General features: G+C 38.1%; 1 protein-coding gene across 6 annotated transcripts in view; it reads left to right on the forward strand.

The window, feature by feature from the left end:
• Positions 1-18,726, forward strand: part of MICU1 (mitochondrial calcium uptake 1) — a 195,528-nt gene that overhangs the window by 102,729 nt on the left and 74,073 nt on the right. For all 6 annotated transcript variants that reach the window (XM_039255575.1, XM_039255569.1, XM_039255571.1 and 3 more), the window contains one exon: positions 14,118-14,200. In XM_039255575.1, the coding sequence (XP_039111506.1) occupies positions 14,118-14,200 (83 nt within the window). The remainder of the gene's footprint in view (positions 1-14,117; positions 14,201-18,726) is intronic.

Below are 18,726 nucleotides of genomic sequence, written 5' to 3' on the forward strand. Positions count from 1 at the left end.
AAAATCTGTAACAAGAAACAAAGTCCCCATATATATATACACATATGTATATATATATATGTATATATATGTGTATATATATATGTGTATATATATGTATATATATGTGTATATATATATGTATATATATGTGTATATATATATATGTATATATATGTGTGTATATATATATATATGTATATAAAGGGGTAAATTCATCAAGAGGATATAACAATTTTAAATACACATACATCCTACATTAGAACACCTAAGTATATTAGGCAAATACCAACAGACCTGAAGGGAGTAATTAGACGATACATTAATATAAGGGGACTTCAGTACTCCACTTTCAACAAGTTGGTTTTTTTTATCTTTCTATTTTGTTTAGATACATTTCTTATAAATACAATGGTTTGATCCAATCTGAGAGCATTCGTCTTGGGGGGGTTAGGGATTGGTCTTTTAATAGAGGAGTTTAGTTCATTTAATTCTGTTGTGATTTATTTGGTCTTCTCTCACCTTATGTTTCTGAGTTTTCTTGCTGGTTTTTTTTCTTTTAAGCCTTTGGTGTAGGCATTATGCTTCTCATGGAGCTTTTAAAGCTGTGTGTATTTTAAAAGACCACTTTCCCGTTTTCTTTCTTTTAGTTTTGGTTACCCCCCTGAGGTATCTCCAAGAGACCTAGAAAGAAATCTTGGGAGTGTTAGTGCCTATTGGATGGGTTTAGCAGTCCCAATTAAAATAGCCTCACCTTATAATTAGAGGGGTCACTGTAAAAATAATGGTCTGGACTCAGGGTCAGATGGGGCTTCCTCAAGGGTTAGAAATGAAGGAGGAGGTCATTTGGCTCACTGTGGTCACGGAAATGATAAACAGCTGGACCATGTCAAGTTTGCACAGCAGGAGATGGTCTTTATCTTATTCACCGTGAGCCGTAGCAGCGATCACTGGTTTGGAAGGATGGGCACAGGAACCAGGCAATAAGTAAGTGACAAAAGGGAGAGTCCTAGTATGAATCTCAGTGGCTCTCAAGGACTTTTCTTTCTCATTTCCTTCTTCCTCCTCACTAGAGGCCTCACTTACCAGGTCTGCTATTCCATTGATGTCAGAGGCGCTCCGGAAGCATGTTTCTCACCTCTGCCCTGTTCAGGGAAGAACTGCTGGGAGCTCAGGATCTGTAGTATCTCATAGGAAAGAAGCATATAGCCCTGGTGGATCTTCACGAAAGTTACAGATTTTAGGATCTTTGGAGACACTGTCCAGTTGACATGTTTTGGCAGCTGTAAGTAACAGTTCAGAGCCCTGGGGCACCTGGGTGGCTCAGTCAGTTAACGGTCTGACTTTGGCTCAGGTCATGGTCTCACGGTTCATGAGTCTAGAGCCCCGTGTCAGGCTCTGTGCTGACAGCTCAGAGCCTGGAGCCTGCTTCAGATTCTGTGTGTGTATGTGTCTCTCTCTCTGCCCCTCCTCCTCTCAAAAATAAATAAATTAAATCAATAAACTTAAAAAAAAATTCAGAGCACTTTCAAACAAATAAAACCTTCGATAGCCAATTAGTTCCCCTGTTTCCTGCTACATAAAATTGTAAAGGTTTGAACTTTAGATAAGGTACAGTTTTTTATCTCAGTTTCTACTTCTTAACTTTTTTTGCTGTTACCTTAGTATTATATGTTATTACCAGGAAATTTTGGATAAGATTGATGAGAGAGCATAAGGCAAGCTGACACCCCGCAACTCTACCCCCTCCCTGCCCCGGCTACGATATGTGATATTCCTCAGGCACTCCTGGCTGCCAAAGAAGAATGGAAAGAAAGAAAACAAGTGGTTAACTGCTAGAGATCACAGTCATGCAGGATATGATCTCCATCAGTTTACAAATATCTTAGTAAATTACAAGAAAAAGGCAATCTTATCAATAGCATGATCTCCAGAAACCTATAAACTCAGTTTCCTAGAGTCCCAACATGACCGTCCCTTCCATAGTGATGTGGGGAGCAAAGGCAAGAAGGAAATGGCAAGTAAAATTAAATTTAATGACTTGCAGCCCATTGACAAATACTTGAGGCAAATACAGAGCATAACATTCCTCCAGGAACCCCTTATTAGAGGGAAAACAACTTTAGATTACAAAAGTTAGGCCTTAAGTATCTATGAGTCCTCTTTAGCATATGAAAGTCCTTCTGGAGACCTCCCTTTTTGCCTTTACCTCCCCCAACTCCATAGTGTATAATCAGTCCCTCTTCACAACTCCAGTGCAGCTCTTCCTGCCCAGGGGTCCTGTCCCCGTGCTTTAATAAAATCACCCTTTTGCACCAGAGATGTCTTAAGAATTCTTTCTTGGCCGTCAGCTCCGGACCCACCACCACTCCAAAACCCCATCAGTATCACCATAAGCCCTCTTCATAGGTTTCAGGGTCCAAGAAACCTCTCCAGGATTGAGGTCTGCCTCCACTCCTATGATATGCAAAGGGTCTTTGAGACCTCCTAGGCTTCTTTAGTGTGATACCAGAGTCCTGGCATGTTGCTGTGTGTGACATTGAATAACATACAGGAAGCATCTGTGGGGTTTTCATTTATCAGAGAGCTGGTGTACCTCCTCAAGGTTCTTAGGAGATGCTGGTGGGCACCAGATGTTCAGGACGTTTATTTTTATCTGTTAATTTTTTTTTCTTTTTCTTTTTTCTTTTTTTTAGCAATATCACACCAGGGATTGGGCCCATGATATCCCATTGGGTCAGTGAATGAAGAGCAACAGTAGTGAGTGAAGTAGTGATACAGAGCCCACAGGCCTCTGTTGTATTTTCCTCTAGCAACGCCATTGGTTTCCATTTGCAAGGCTCTTTCACTTCTGGATCAGGACGTGTAGTCCTGGTATAGCCCACTGCGTCAGCAGTCACAGGCACAGGTCTCCCATCCTCACTTAATAACGGCAATCTTTTCCTTGTGCCATCAGCCTACAGCCCCTCCTTGGGCAGTGACAAAAGCTTTGTGATCCAGTTAACTCTCCTTAGCTCACCTTGGCCTTGAGGCACGGAGTACCCTTATACACATTTGTAGTCAATTAAGGCCTTTGTAATTAGTAGTCTAATAGTCTTGTTAGATCAGATGGCTTTGATCATGCTGCTCTGGGGAGATAGGTGGATTCTTATAGCAGCCCTGACATTTTGGGCTGGATACCCCAGGCAGTACATGCCACAGGCAATATGAGAAAGCACATAGCAGCCTGACAGATCCCCAGCAAGCAGTGCTCTTTTCTCAGATGGTGTTACCTCCTGAAGAGGTAGTTAGTAAGCAAGTTGCAGATAAAGGGCATTCTGCTCAGTTAACTGCACAATCATGCATTTCTGCCAACTGTGTGTGTTGTTTTGCTCAAATCTTCACCTCAGCCTATAGAAAGTAACTGTATCACCTAGAAATGCCTTGGGGGCATTCACCTGGGTTCCCGGTAAGCTTCCCACAGACAGCTCCCCTTTCCAAACCAATGTATCGATGGGACCAACCTTCAGCAACAACCAACTGGGAAACTTTGAAAAAATAAACTTACTAAAAAGACCTGGAAATTCTGGAAATTATACAGCACAGCTTAGGCCCGTACAGGTCAGGTCACAGGTAGAGAGCGCGAGAGGGTACACTGGCCTGGGGTTCTGCCTTTATTGGAATGGGGGGGGGGGTTAGGGTTTCACAGTCTTTAAAATTTAAAACATAGCTGGAATTTAAAGTGTGGGGAAAGTCAAGTGGCCAAAATGGTCAATGATGGGAATCACCCAAGATCTCTAAACCAAAGGAGCCTCAGTGTGTGGAGGTGACCCAGCTCTGTCTAGTGGTGTAGCTGGCAATGTGTTTATTTGCGATAGCGTGCTTTGAAGTGTGTGCTTTGTCCACCAAAACCTAAGTCATGCATTTGCATTACAAAAAAGAAAACTGTCAGGGCTTAACAATAGAGATAACATTCGAATTATAAATGTGTGTGTGTGTGTGTGTGTGTGTGTTATACCCAGATCGCAGTATCCTCAATGACCAGAGACCACCGGGGAGACCGAGTCACGCGTGCAAAGGCAAAGGGCTTTATTACGGGCTCGAAGCTCAGGCTCCCAGACCTCACCAACGCAGTGGATCTGTGCTGAGAGCCCCAAACAAAGGCAGAGTAGGGTTTTTATGGGGTTTGTGACAGGGGAGTTACAGAAGTTGTGGCATGGAAACAGTGATCCAATCATAATTATACAATATCATTGATAGCGGGTTTAACCATACACATTGTCTAGAGTATTTGTTACTTTTGGCGAGACCCAATTACAACATTTAGAGTACTTTTAAATTCAACCAATTACAGAGCGAGCCTAGAGTCTTGTTCGGGGACTAATGGCAGCTGAGATTAATTAACATTAGGCAGCTGAGATTTATCTATAGTTGCTGGCCTTTCTTGATTGGGCGTTGCCAAGGTAGTGTGGTGGAGTGAAGTGGTGGGCAGTTTCTTCGGCCTTGGGCAGTGGGTAGCTGCCTGATAGTTTCAGGGAAACTGAAACTTAGGCCTTCTAGTTTAGAGGGGAAACTTAAAGCCTATTATGGAGTCAGTCTGGTTTAGACTTATGTCCTTACATGTATGTGTGCTTGCATGTGTGCTTGCGTGTGTGTGTGTGTGTGTCTTGGGGGAGAGGCGCAATATGACTTTTTAAAAATAATTTTTTTATATTTATTTATTTTTGAGAGCCAGAGACAGACCATAAGTGGGAGAGGTGCAAAGAGAGAATGAGATACAGAATCCAAAACAGGCTCCAGGCTCTGAGCCCAACAGGGCTCAAACTCACAAACCATGAGATCATGACCTGAGCCAAAGTTGGACACTTAGCTGACTGAGCCACCCAGGCGTCCCTGAAGTCCTGCATTTCTTTTGATGTCTTCTGTTAGAAGCTAAGAAGTTTAGCTTCCTTTCACTTTCTTCTGTCTACTCAGTTTACAATTTTAATAATTTGGTAATTTTTTATTCTACATTCTTTTTTTCTTTTTTAAAGTTTATTTTATTTTGAGAGGGGGGAAAGAGAGAATTCCAAGCGGAGAGAGAGAGAGAGAGAGAGAATTTCAAGCAGGCTCCAAGCAGTCAGCACAGAGCCCAACACAGGGCTCACTCTCACAAACCCTGAGATCACGACCTGAGCCAAAACCCAGAGTTGGATACTTAACCAACTGAGCCACCCAGGAGCACCTCCACATTATTTCTTTATAAATGACTTTACATTACATACTTTCTCTTGCAAGGATACTTCTCATATTTCATTATTATGTATTTTATATTTGGGGAAAATAGCCAAGAGTGCATGCTCTGCTAGGCTGCCTGGATTTGAATTCTGGCTCTGTGACCTTGGACACATTGTACCTTAGTTTACTCTTCTTTAACAGGGGATGGGTATAATAGCACAGTGTCACAGAGTGGTTGGGAGGATTAAATAATTCATATAAAGTGCCTATACATAATAAATGACATTTAATAAATGCCAGATGTCATGATTATTATTGTATTAATAGCCATTATTTAAGCTTAACTCTGTTCTGCTCATCTTATTGCTCACTTAATTTATTGCTCACTTCTTAATTGATCTCATCTTCCCTGTCTTTATTTCTTTATTTTGATTGATTTTTATTGTTGGCTGAAGAATTTCCTCAACAAGAGATTGTACTTTTTCTTAAAGGGCAAGATACATATTTTAGGCTTGCTGGCCATGGAGACTACTTCTGCTTAACTACTAAGGTCTCAACTCTGCCTCTGTAGCTCAGAAGCAGCCAGAGACAGTATAAACCAATGGCTAGACAGGAAGGCACAGTTTACTGAACCTTGCTCAAGACCTGTGCTATTTTTTGAGTAATGTTATTAATAAGGTATGTGGGTTATACAGTGCAAAGTTCTTGCATATCTGACAATATCTTCTGTCACTAATGTAGGCAAATGATGACTTCACTCATATGTAATTCTTCAATTACAATTGTTTTCCCTCAAGATGCTGTAGTACTTGCTCTGTGGTGTTCAAGTGTTGTGGAGAATTATGGTACAACCTAATACTTCTTCTTTATGATAAATAATGTGTTTTCCTCCTGGATGGCTGAGGATTTCTATTTTCTTTATCCTTAGCACTTTATGCTGGTGTGTCATTTCACCAGGGGAATTTTTTTCTATTCTGTGTTAAAACAGCAAGGCTAAGAGGAAGAACTAGATTGATGGACTTATATACCATGAACTTTGGTTATTTCAGATTGCCTTGTTGTCTTTTTTCCTCCACTAAAGAAATTTTCTGTATGTTGTATTTGAAAGTTAGTGATGAAAGTTTTTTATCATTTTGAATTGCATATGATGTGATATGGTGTTTTAAGTGGCAGAATATTCACTATTTCATATTATATAGTTTGGTTCCTGTTTAATGAATTCATACTGCTGCACAACCACAGAAAACATATTCAGGAAATAGTCTAACTAAATAACCCTTGTTTGGAGTGCCTGGGTGGCTTAGTTGGTTGAGCATCCAACACTTGATTTTGGCCCAGATCATGACCTCAGAGTCATGGGATTGAGCCCTCTGTCAGGCTCTGCACTGAACATAGAGCCTGCTTAAAATTCTCTCTCTCTCTCTCCCTCTCTCTCTCTCTCTCTCTCTCTCCCCCCCCTTCCCACTCACACACACACACTCTCTCTCTCTCAAATCATAAATAAATAAATAAATAACCCTTGTTTGAACATATTAAATCACTGAATGGTAAGGAACTAAAATTTATAGCATAGTCAAAAGTCATTAACAATATTTTAAATTGTAATTCTAACACAACAAACAGGAAAATACCTTGATTTTAACTTTATTTCATAACACAGTATCTTCTACAACCAATTAGAGTCCATGTGGATTTTTTAAAAATTGTTTTAATATTTATTTATTTTTGAGAGAGACAGAGACAGAGCATGAGTGGGGGAGGGACAAAGAGAGAGAGGGAGACAGACTCTGAAGCAGGCTCCAGGTTCTGGGGCTCAAACTCGTGAACCACGAGATCATGAACTGAGCCAAAGTTGGACACTTAACCAACTGAGCCACCCAGATGCCCCTTGTGTAGATTTTTTAAATTGGCCAACCCCTATCTTGTATTTCAAGAATAGTTATTTGCCTGATTTCAGAGCAAAATGCCATAGTTTTTCATACCATCTCCATTGACTTCAGGTGACAAGATTAATAGTGAATATTTCAGTCAGTAGCAACTTCTACAAAACAAAGATGAGGGGAAGCCTAACTATGGGCTTCTTAGTTGTGGCAGAAGGTATAAGAGTTAAATTTTCAAGCCACTGATATTCTCATTATGTTTTGCCTCACATAAATATGCCTTTATACCTAGTTAACTATATAAAAATTAAATGTAAAATACATACCTTTATAAAAAGAAGTTCCTCTTGACTTTGTACTTCTCTCTTGTCATTCTTTAAGTCTTATATTTTTCAAATATTTGCAGCCCTTTTTATAAACAATAGCATTAATGTGATGCATGCCATGAAACTATTGGAAAATGCTGAAAAGGCTAACATTTTCATATTTACTATCTGTAAAATGATTACTCAGAAATGAAACCAGAGTTGTAAGGCAACTATTATTAATGAAAAGAAAATCAATCTCCTGCTGCTTAAGTGTGTTTAAAATAATTCTTAGGATATTTTCATTTTGTGTAGCACTCTTCTTCTGAAGCTAAATTATCCCAAGGAAATGTAGATTAACTACATGTATATAGTACAACATGTACTATGGGAACCTTTTCCCTCTACTCTGTAAAAAGCAGAAAGACTTCTTTCAGTCTACACCCTAACCATCTTACCTAGAAGAATTCAGGAAGGGGTACTGTTTTGAAATCAGATCTTAAAGGTTTTTCTCCCCACTTTCCCCAGGCCCTAATGTTATATATATAGAAACAAGACACTAAGCCTTCACATAAGAGGAATGCTAGTGCATTAGTCTGCAAAGAAGCAGTCCTGTTGTTTCTAGAAAGGACTAGTCATTCCAGAATTAACCACCTTTAGGATATACTGCATTCATGGGAGGCATTGACCATCTGAAGTACCACAAAGCGTGGGGGGTGGGGGGGTGGCAATTACATGCTGAAATTCTAGAAGCAGCTCTGAGAAACCTTAGTGGAGAGATGATCATATGTTTTTATGTGTTCAGAGGCCATCATACAGATGAGGAAGCAGATTTATTTTTTATCCCTCTAGAAAATTAAACTAGGACAGTGTATAGGAGCTACACAGAATTAGATTTGTGTTCTGCATGAGAAGAAAAGCTCAATTAATATGGCCAATAATGGTTAGACCTCAGAAGTGGTGACCTCTCTCTCTTGGAAATAATCAGAAGCTAAGTGATCATCCTCACAAATTCAGTAGGTAGGTTCATCATTAAACAGAGGCTCATTATAATCTAAAGGGTTTTTTTCTAACTCAGAGTTCTCTGATATTGCATATTAATTACCTCATTTATCCTATAGCGTCAGTTTAAAACAAGAATAGTGCTGGTAGGAATTCTGTAGTAGGAGAATCAGACCAACAGAAAATAAGCATCTAACCTATTCATGTTTTTGTTTATTCTGTCAGTACCACCAAAAAAGAATTTAAGTCATAATGACTCATGTTGTTGGAAGAGCCAGAATTAGAGGCCTAGTCTTATGCCTTTTCTATTAAAAAAACAGTAAGTGGAATAGTCATGAAAGTCTTAAGACAGCTAGGGTTGTTGCTAGTCTGATTTTTTGACTTAATATACATAGAATAAAATGCTTTTTTTTCTTGTTATGAAAATGAAGCAGAAAAATCTATTGTGTTTCCAAGAGCAATCTAGAGTCATTATTGTAATCACTATTGTTGATGATAGAATAATATAAACATGAATTCTTAACTAGAACAGACCTAACGGATCTCCATTTCCTAGTAGCACAGATTGTCATGGAATTCTGGAGTAATGAACTTTGAATATAACCTTATTGTTTTAATCAGTTCCAACATATATTATGATCATTTTGGAAATCACTGCAATAAAAGTAGATTATGTTGTTAACGCAGTGGGAGAAAGCTTCATTGTTCACTCTGTAAGTAGCCTAGGATTCAAAAGAATTCCTCTCTTAAGTACCTTGCTGTGAAATAGGTTATGAGTTAGCAGAAACCGTGGACACCTTAAGGCTTCCCAGAGCAGCTAGATTTAAAAATTACTCTGAAGCCTACATTTAAAGGGAGACAGGGAAATACAAGAGAATTGCCTAATAGCATATTCCTGTGTAGCATGTTTTACTTAAAAGCACACTGGTATTTGCTTGTTTGTCTTAAATGCTTTGACATGATTGATCAGCAGCTGAAGATTGAATAGGCTGAGAGAACTCCTGGACCTTTCCTGATAGACTGGTAAGGCCTGAGAGTGTGCAAGGCTGCTGCCCTGACTTGCCTTATTGAGACCAGTGCACTAGAAGCTCAGCCTCTAGAGGCATATCAGTGCATGTACTTTAATAAACACTCTCAGTAGCTCCACATAAAGCAAATACTGTATTTGAAAGTAAGCAGGATCAAAAGGTATAGAAACCTCAAGAAGTACAGGTTGGGATACCTGAGTGGCTCAGTAGGTTGAGCGTCTGACTCTTGATTTCTGCTCAGGTCATGATTCCGGGGTCGTGGGATTGAGTCCCACCTTGGGCCATACTGAGCATGGAGCCTGCTTGAGATTCTCTTGCTCCCTCTCCCTTTGCCCCTTCCCTACTTGCATGTGTGCTCTTACTCACTCTCTCGCTCTTTCTCTTTCTCTCAAAATAAAAAATTTAAAAATTTAAAAAAATAAAAGTAAAATGAAAAGAAGCATAGGTAGTGCTTTGTTTTATAAAATGACTCTAATTGTAGGAGGATATATTAACTATGGTTTGCTTGAATAACTTAGTCATTTAAATGATGACTGTGCTTTCACAAAACTCACAGAACAGTAAGAATAAAATATTACGATAAAGCTAAACTTTTAAGCACTCTGTGTACCCTCTGTAATCAGTGGAGATAGGGAATGGGGATGCTGCTTTAATTGTTGAGCTTTACTTCATCATACTAACTGGCTTTTGCCAAAAATTTTCCCTATTTCTCTTCATTTGGACTATTTTCTTCCTTATGCCACCTCCTCTGTCACTGCTTCCTTTCTCCTTCCTTTTACCTTAAGTATTGGCTTCCAGTTGCCCAGCATTGTCATCTGAATAGGCTGCAGACCCCTTGAATCCAGCAGGTCTGATATGAATTCCTTTTATTTCTCAAAACCTTTTACATCTGTTTTATCTTTTGGTTAATGGCATGCAAGCTAGCCTAAGGCAGTCAAGCTGTCAGCCTTTTTTTCTCTCTACTCTTCACAGCTAATTAATCATTAAGTTGTATAATTCTGCCCCTTTATTTCAAATCTGTTTCTTCCTCTCCATTACCACTGCCATCACCCCAGTTCACATTTTCAACATTTACAAGAGCTTCCATGATCTTCTCTGAAGCTGGTTCTTGTTTTCCAACTCATCCTTCAATTCACATTGTAGCCAAAGAAGTCCTTCATAAATGTTTGATGGTGTCATTCCCCAACTTAAAACTCTAAGCAGCTTCACACTGTCTGCGGTTGTTACCATCTCAGGTATCTGTCTACAAGGAACAGGCAAATGATGTATTTGAATGAAGTGGGCCAGGGGAGAATAGGAGAATGCATTCCTGCCTAAAGCAATTCATATTTAGAATTTTTTCAAACACATGACAAACCTATCTGAGAATCTAATGTTACCTGTGGGTTTCCAATTCGTGCAGCCAAGTCTAAAGTATAAGCATGGGCATATGCAGTGTTTCTCTGATGGTATGTCCTTGAAATGAAGAACTTGGAACTCTGCTATTGTAGACTGACATAATCAGTGAGTCATGTTTTGTTGTTTTGTCTCTAGGTTAAAACATCAAAATAGAGTATGTGTTTATTATTGTTAAGAACCACTCTCTTCCTGTCAGAGGCCACAGAGCATAATGAAAAAGTTTATGGGCTTTGCAGTTAACGTTAACCTAGGTTCACTTACCAATTCTGCCACATATTAGCTATGTAATTTTGGGCTAGTCATTTAGTGGGCCCCAGTGTCCTACTCTGTTTAAAAAATTAGGGGCACCTGCGTTGGCTCAGTCAGTTAAGCATCTGACTCTTGATTTAGGCTCAGGTCGTGATTTCACAGTTTGTGAGACCGAGCCCCACGTCGATAGTAGGATAGTGTGGATGCTGCTTGAGATTCTCTTCTCCCGTTCTCTCTCTCTCTCTGCCTCTTCCCCGCATGCTCTCTCTCTCTCTCAAAATAAATAAATAAATATTTTTAATAAAAAAATTAAAAACTTTCAGAGTTGAGTGTATAAAACCAGATAATCAACATCTTTAAATTATCAAGCTCAGTGCTTGACACATGCTAACTCTTCAGTAAAAGACATCATCAAGACAAGTACGAAATTTTAAAAAATTTTTTAAATGTTTACTTATTTAATTTGAGAGAGAGAGAAAGATCATGAGCTGGGGAGGGGCAGAGAGAGAGAATCCCAAGCAGCCTCCAACATGGGGCTCAATCTCACTAACCATGAGATCATAACCTGAGCCGAAATCAGGAGTCACTCAACTGACTGAGCCTCTCAGGTGTCTCCAGACAAGTAGGAAAAATTTAAGAAGTGACAATAAGTATACAAAAATCTAACTCCCCCAGATATATCCTTTGTAACAGTTGTACTCATGGCCTAAAGAAGAATAAACCTGTTGGAAACCATTATCCAGTGAGGCAAGCAATTGGAAGCTGACAGGCACCTGATTCACCCAGGCAACTCAAAACCAGGAGCTCACCAGCCTAGGTGGCTAGCTAGCAGAAAATGGAATTTAACCCTATGAGGTGTTAGCAGTGATAAATTCATGAGTAACATGGGAATATGGATTCTCTATAACTATACATAATGTACTAAGCCCTTTTTATTTTTTTGTCTGCTATAATCTTTAATTTTTAAAATTTTTTAATTTTTTAAAAATATTTTTTTTAACATTTATTTTTGAGAGACAGAAACAGAGCATGAGCAGGGGAGGGGCAGAGAGAGAGGGAGACCTAGAACCCGAAGGAGGCTCCAGGCTCTGAGCTGTCAACACAGAGTCAAACATGGGTCTCAGAGTCACAAACTGTGAGATCATGACCTGAGCTGAAGTCGGACACCTAACCAACTGAGCCACCCAGATGCCCCTAATCTTTACATTTTTTTAATAAAAATTATATTAACTGAAAATGTAATTCAATAGTACTAGAAATATAGGATATTTTATTTTGGTTTATTCTCTACATTTATATAAATTTGAAGTACCAAAGGAGGGAAGTAAACAACTTTGTTTTCTTTGCCAGAACATTAATGTGGTAAGGAAGGAGGGACATTACATTTTATTCTAATGCACAAGTATATTAATTATATTTATATTATAATTTTTGATTTAAAAATACTAAAACGTCTTCAAGAGCTTTTGCCATTCACCTAAGGAGAAAAAAATGCATAAGCTATCTTCTCAAGCTTTGCATTTTTCATTTTTTTTTTTAAATGTTTTTTATTTATTTCTAGGAGAGAGAGAGACAGCATGAGCAGGGGAGGGTCAGTGAGAGAGGGAGTCACAGACTGAAACAGGCTCCAGGCTCTGAGCTGGCAGTCAGCACAGAGCCCAACATGGGGCTCGAACCCACGAACCACGAGATCATGACCTAAGCGAAAGTCGGATGCTTAACCGACTAAGCCACCCAGGCGCCCCTTTCATTTTGTTTTTTAAACTTCAACTTTATTTTAACATTTCCGTATACTTTGGTCAGTAATTTCTATACCTAGCTGACATGGTTGAAATAGGAGGCTAAGTAGATACTAGTATGCTTTTCTTCCTTACCTCAGGGCTATAGTGATAATGAGTAAAGTAGTATAGAAAATAACCTGATGGCTGAATGACATCCACTGAACTCCTGATTGTACTTACAATGGAGAGGCTAGAAAGAACAAAGTAGAAATCTAGCTGGTTTTAAAAAGGCAAGACAAAGACTTAGAGTTTCAACCTCTTACTTTGCACCAGTATGTCTAACTCCAAGCAGACGTTCATGCCCAGATAAATAATGCTGAACTTAAGTAACAGCACAATATTAATATTATACAGGCAAGAGGATGGTTTCTAAGAAAGCAAAGCTGAAGTATTTAGATTGGTGTTGAAACCCCAAGAGAAAAGTGCTGTCTTTACTGGCCATAGTAAAATATCTCTTTTGGGTTTTTTTTTAATGTTTTATTTATTTCTGAGAGAGAGATAGCATGAGCAGGGGAGGGTCAGAGAGAGAGGGAGATACAAAGTCTGAAACGGGCTCCAGTCTCTGACCAAGCTGTCAGCACAGAACCCGATGCAGGGCTCAAACCCACGAACTGTGAGATCATGACCTGAGCCGAAGTCGGACATGTAATAGACTGAGCCACCCAGGCGCCCCTCTCTTTTGGTTTTAAAGTGTATTCGCTACAAGATTGATCCAGATAAATATGGTGGCATTCTGTGACCTGATATTACAGTTAGTGTTTGGAGCGCTTAGGTGGCTCAGTCAGTTGAGCATCAACTCTTTTTTTTTTTTTTAATGTTTATTTTATTTTTGAGAGAGAGAGAGAGAGAACTAGAGAGGAGCAGATAGAGAGGGAGACAGAGGATTGGAAGCATGCTCTGTGCTTCAAACCCATGAACTGTGAGACAATGACCTGAGTCAAAGTCAGATGCTTAACGGACTGAACCACCCAGATGCCCTACAGACTCTTGATTTTGGTTCAGCTCATGATCCCAGAGTTGGGAGATTGAGGCTCACATCAAGCTCTGCATGAGTGTGGAGTCTGTTTAAGATTTTCTTTCCTCCCTCAGCCCTTCTCCCTTGCTCATGCTATAAATAAATAAATACACACATACATAAATACATAAATAAATAAATAAATAAATAAATGAATGGTGTTTAACCATCTGTTTTTCTTAAAGGAATGCTTTTTTGTTTTTATTAATGCCTTCTAAATATTTTCTCCTCCCCCTTTCTTTTCTCCTCCTTTCCTCCATCCTTTCCTTCCTTACTACTTGCAGCTCCTCAGAGAAATTTTGAAATTGCCTTCAAGATGTTTGATTTGAATGGAGATGGAGAAGTAGACATGGAGGAGTTTGAACAGGTAAGTTGCCTGGAAAGTTCCTCTATATACATTAATATTTAACACATTTTTATGTACCTTGCAGTTATTTTGGTCCTGGTCAGCATACTCAGAAGCAATTCAATTTTTAAAGTACCTAATGATCATTTAAAAAAATCATCCTCACTTTTAACAAGTGGGTTTTGTTTGTTTTCACTCTAAATGTAAGGAATTATTGGAGCGTATGATGAAGGTCAAAGTTCTGATTCCCCAACATGGATTAGATCATAATGCTGACTGGAAAAGTTATGGCTCTTCAGTCATATGTTTAGTCAACATCTAGTAAACAGCTTCTTTGTGGCAGGCAGTTCCAGAATATAATGATGAATGACATATGTTCTGAAAAGACTTCTATAATAGAAGGAAAAATGGTACCATGCCTTTGAGTATAGCACGTTCAAGCCATAGATGTACACAGTTTCTGATGAATCTTAGGAAGAGATTACTATTCCATAAAACTTCTATCATAGGTGGCCACGGTGCCTCTCTAGATACAAGGATTATGATTGTCAGAATGGTTTCAAAAGAAAACAAATATGTATACATATATATATATACATATATACATATACCTGTGTATATTTGAAGAAAGCATTTGTATTTAAAATAAGGAAAATGGCAAAAAGAAATGAGGGAGAGTTTGAGTTATATATTTGTAAATAAAAAAACTCACAGAAACAAATATTTTTAAGTATCTGGAGACATTTCTTCAAATCTGCACCCTATGTCCATCTAATAGGGTGGAAGTTGGGTGGAAGTCCATCCAACTTCACTTTTCCATAATCTTGCACTTGACTTGTATTGCCAGGTGGCCTCAAATGATTATACATAGAATTTATTTTGGTATTTTTTAAATTTTATTTTATTTTAGCGGGGGATAGGTCTCATTCAATTTTCATTTAGACTTTTGTTGATAAACCGAGTTTTCTTTTTTTTCCCTTTTTCTTATTTTTTAAGTTTTTCTTTTGATTCCAGTTAGTTAACATACAATGTTAAATTAGTTTGAGGTGTATGATACAGTAATTCAGTACTTCATATGTCACCCTGTGTTCATCACAACAAGTGCACTCTTTAATCCTCATCACCTATTTGACTCATCCTCCTATTGTATTTTATATTGCACTGATTTATTTTTATTGACATATTATTGACATATAACATTGTATTAGTTTTAGGTGTACAACATAATGATTTGATCTATGTATATTTTGCAAAGTGACTACCACGATAAGATTTAGTTAGCATCCATATGCATAACCACACATAGTTACAAATTATATTTCTTGTGATGAGAATTTTTAAGATCTACTCTTTTAGCGGCTTTCAAATATACAATACCGTTTTGTGAGATATAGTCATCATGCTGTACATAACATCCCTAGGATTTACTTATTTTATAACTACAAGTTCATACCTTTAGACCACCTTCACCCATGGAGACTCCCCACTTCTGTCAACCAATAATCTCTTCTCCATATCTATGAGTTCAACTTTTTTTTAGATTCCATATGTAAGTTAGATCATACAGTATTTGTCTTTCTCTATTTGACTGACTTCACATAGCATAACATCCTCAAAGGTCCATCCATGTTATTACAAATGGCAGGATTTTCTTCCTTTTATGGCTGAATAATATTCCATTGTGTTTATATACCACATTTTCTTTGTCCATTCATCCATTGGTGGATGCTGAGGTTGTTCCCATGTCTTGGCTGTTGTAAATAATGTTGCAGTAAACACAGATGGGTGCAGATATCTCTTGGAAAATGTAGTTTTGTTTCCTTCTTATAAATACCCAAAGATGGAATTGATGGATCACGTGGTAGTTCTCTTTTTAATTTGGGAGGAACCTCCATACTATTTTGCATAGTGGCTGCATCAATTTACATTCCCACCAACAGTGCACAAGAGTTCCTTTTGCTCATGGGGCGCCTGGGTGGCTTAGTCGGTTAAGCGTCCGACTTTCGCTTAGGTCATGATCTCGCGGTTCGTGGGTTTGAGCCCTGCGTCGGGCTCTGTGCTGACTGCCAGCTCAGAGCCTGGAGCCTGTTTCAGAGTCTGTGACTCCCTCTCTCTCTGACCCTCCCCTGCTCACGCTGTCTCTCTCTCTCCTAGAAATAAAAAAATAAAAAAAAAGAGTTCCTTTTGCTCCACACCCTAACCAACCCTTGTTATTTTTTGTCCTTTTGATAATAGCTATTCTAACAGGTGTGAAATATTATCTCATTATGGTTTTGATTTCCATGTCCATTTTGATGAGTGATCTTCAGCATATTTTCATGCATCTGCTGTCCATCTATATGTCTTCTTTGGAAAAATGTCTTATTCAGATCCTCAGCCCATTTTTTAACAGAATGTTTGGACTTTGTTATTGAGCTCTAGGAGTTCTCTATATATTTTGGATATTAACCCCAGATATATGATTTGCAAATATTTTCTCTGATTCAATAGGTTGCCTTTTCATTTTGTTGATGGTTTCCTTTGCCATGAAGAGTTTTTTAGTTTGTCATCCCAGTTGTTTATATTTCCTTTTGTTGCCTTTGCTTTTGTATCAGATCCAAAAAAATCATCACCAAGACCAACGTCAAGGAGCTTACCACCTTGCTTTCTGTCAGGAGTTTTATAGTTTCAAGTCCTGCATTCAAGACTTTGATCCACATTAAATTAATGTTTGTGTATGGTATGAGTTAGTGGTCCAGTCTCATTCTTTGGTATGTGGCTATCCAGCTTTCTGAACACATTTTTTGAAGAACCTGTCCTTTCACCATTGTATATTCCTGACTCTTTTATCATAAATTAATTGACCATATATGTGAGGGTTTATTTCTATTATTCATTCTGTTCCATTGATCAGTGTGTCTGGGTTTTGTGCCAATAACAATGCTGTGGGTTTTTTTTTTTAAGTTTATTTATTTACTTTGAGAGAAACAGAGACAGTGTGAGTGGGAGAAGGTCAGAGAGAGAGGAGACCGAGAATCCCAAGCAGGCTTCATGCTGTCAGCGCAGAGCCCGATGCAGGGCTTGAACGCATGAAACCATGAGATCATGACCTGAGCTGAAACTAAGAGTCAACTGAGCCACCCAGGTGCCCCAATACCATACTATTTTGATAACTATAATCTTATAAGAGAATATTTTATATATATATTGAAACCAGAGAGTGTAATGCCTCCAGTTCTTTTTTCTCAAGATCTCTTTGGCTGTTCAGGGTCTAGTTTGTTTATTTGTTTGTTTTATTTTCAAAGAGCCAACTTTGGCTTTATTAGTTTTCTCTATGGTTTGTGTGTTTCCTTTTCTTTTTTTTTTAAACAAAAATAGTATATTATCTTCACAAGGAATAAAAACTAGTCTCAAATATGTACAACAGAGAGCCCAAGTGGTTTGTGTGTTTTCTAATTAATTGATTTGTTCTCTCATTCTTTTCTTCTACTCATTTTAGAGTTGTTGGTTTGGTTTGGCTTGTTTTTTTGTTTTTTTTTTGCTCTTTTATGAGTCTCTTAAGATAACATGGCTAGTCATTGTTTTGAGAATTTTTTTCTTTTCTAATATAAGCATTTAATATTATACATTTCCCTTTAAGCGCTGCTATAGAAGCATCCTACAGAATTGATGTATTGACTGTATTTTCATTATCATTCAGTTTGAAATATTTTCTGTTTCACATGTGATTTCCTTTTCGACCCATGAATTGCTTAGAAGTATATTATTTAATTTCCAAGTGTGGAGGTTTTGTTTTTTTAGTTATCTTATTGCTAGTGATATCTAACTTAATTACACTGTGCTCGGAAAATATACTCTGCATGATTTAATCCTTTTAAATGTATTGAACCTAGTTTTATGGAACTGTATCTGATGTGTTTAATTAAATACATCAGTATATTTTATTAAAGAATGTATATTCTGAGTTACTGAACAAAGTGTCTTAAAAATGTCAATTTAGTCAAGTTTTGATAATCTTCAGGTGTTTTTTGTCCTTAACAGATTTTGTTTAACCCGTCATTCTAGCAGTTGTTGAAAGGGAGATGTTAAAATCTCCAAATATAAGGGCGCCTGGGTGGCTCAGTTGGTTAAGTGCCTGGCTTTGGCTCAGGTCATGGATCTCACGGTTCGTGAGTTCAAGCCCTGCATCAGGCTCTCTGCTGTCAGCACAGAGCACCTTCAGATCCTCAGTCCTTCTTTCTCTCTGCCTCTCCCCTGCTTGCACACTCTCTCTGTCTCTCTCAAAATAAATAAACTTTAAAAGAATCTCCAACTATAATTAGTCAATTGTTTATTTCTTTTTAGTTCTGCCAATTTGAGCTTTATGTATTTTGGAGTTTCTCTGCACATTTCTGATTATTGTCTTCTTCATGAATCAGTCCTATTATGATTATGAAATGTCACTCTTTATCTTTGGTAATGCTCTTAAAATCTATGTGATATCAACATAGCAGTTCCAGCCTTCTTATGCTTACTGGTTGCATGGTATGTCTTTTTTGTTTCATCTTTTTACTTTAAATATATCTGTG

Source organism: Hyaena hyaena, unplaced genomic scaffold (genome assembly GCF_003009895.1).
Source record: "Hyaena hyaena isolate Hyena2069 unplaced genomic scaffold, ASM300989v1 scaffold_531, whole genome shotgun sequence".
In the NCBI taxonomy this organism is placed as follows: Eukaryota; Metazoa; Chordata; class Mammalia; order Carnivora; family Hyaenidae; genus Hyaena; species Hyaena hyaena.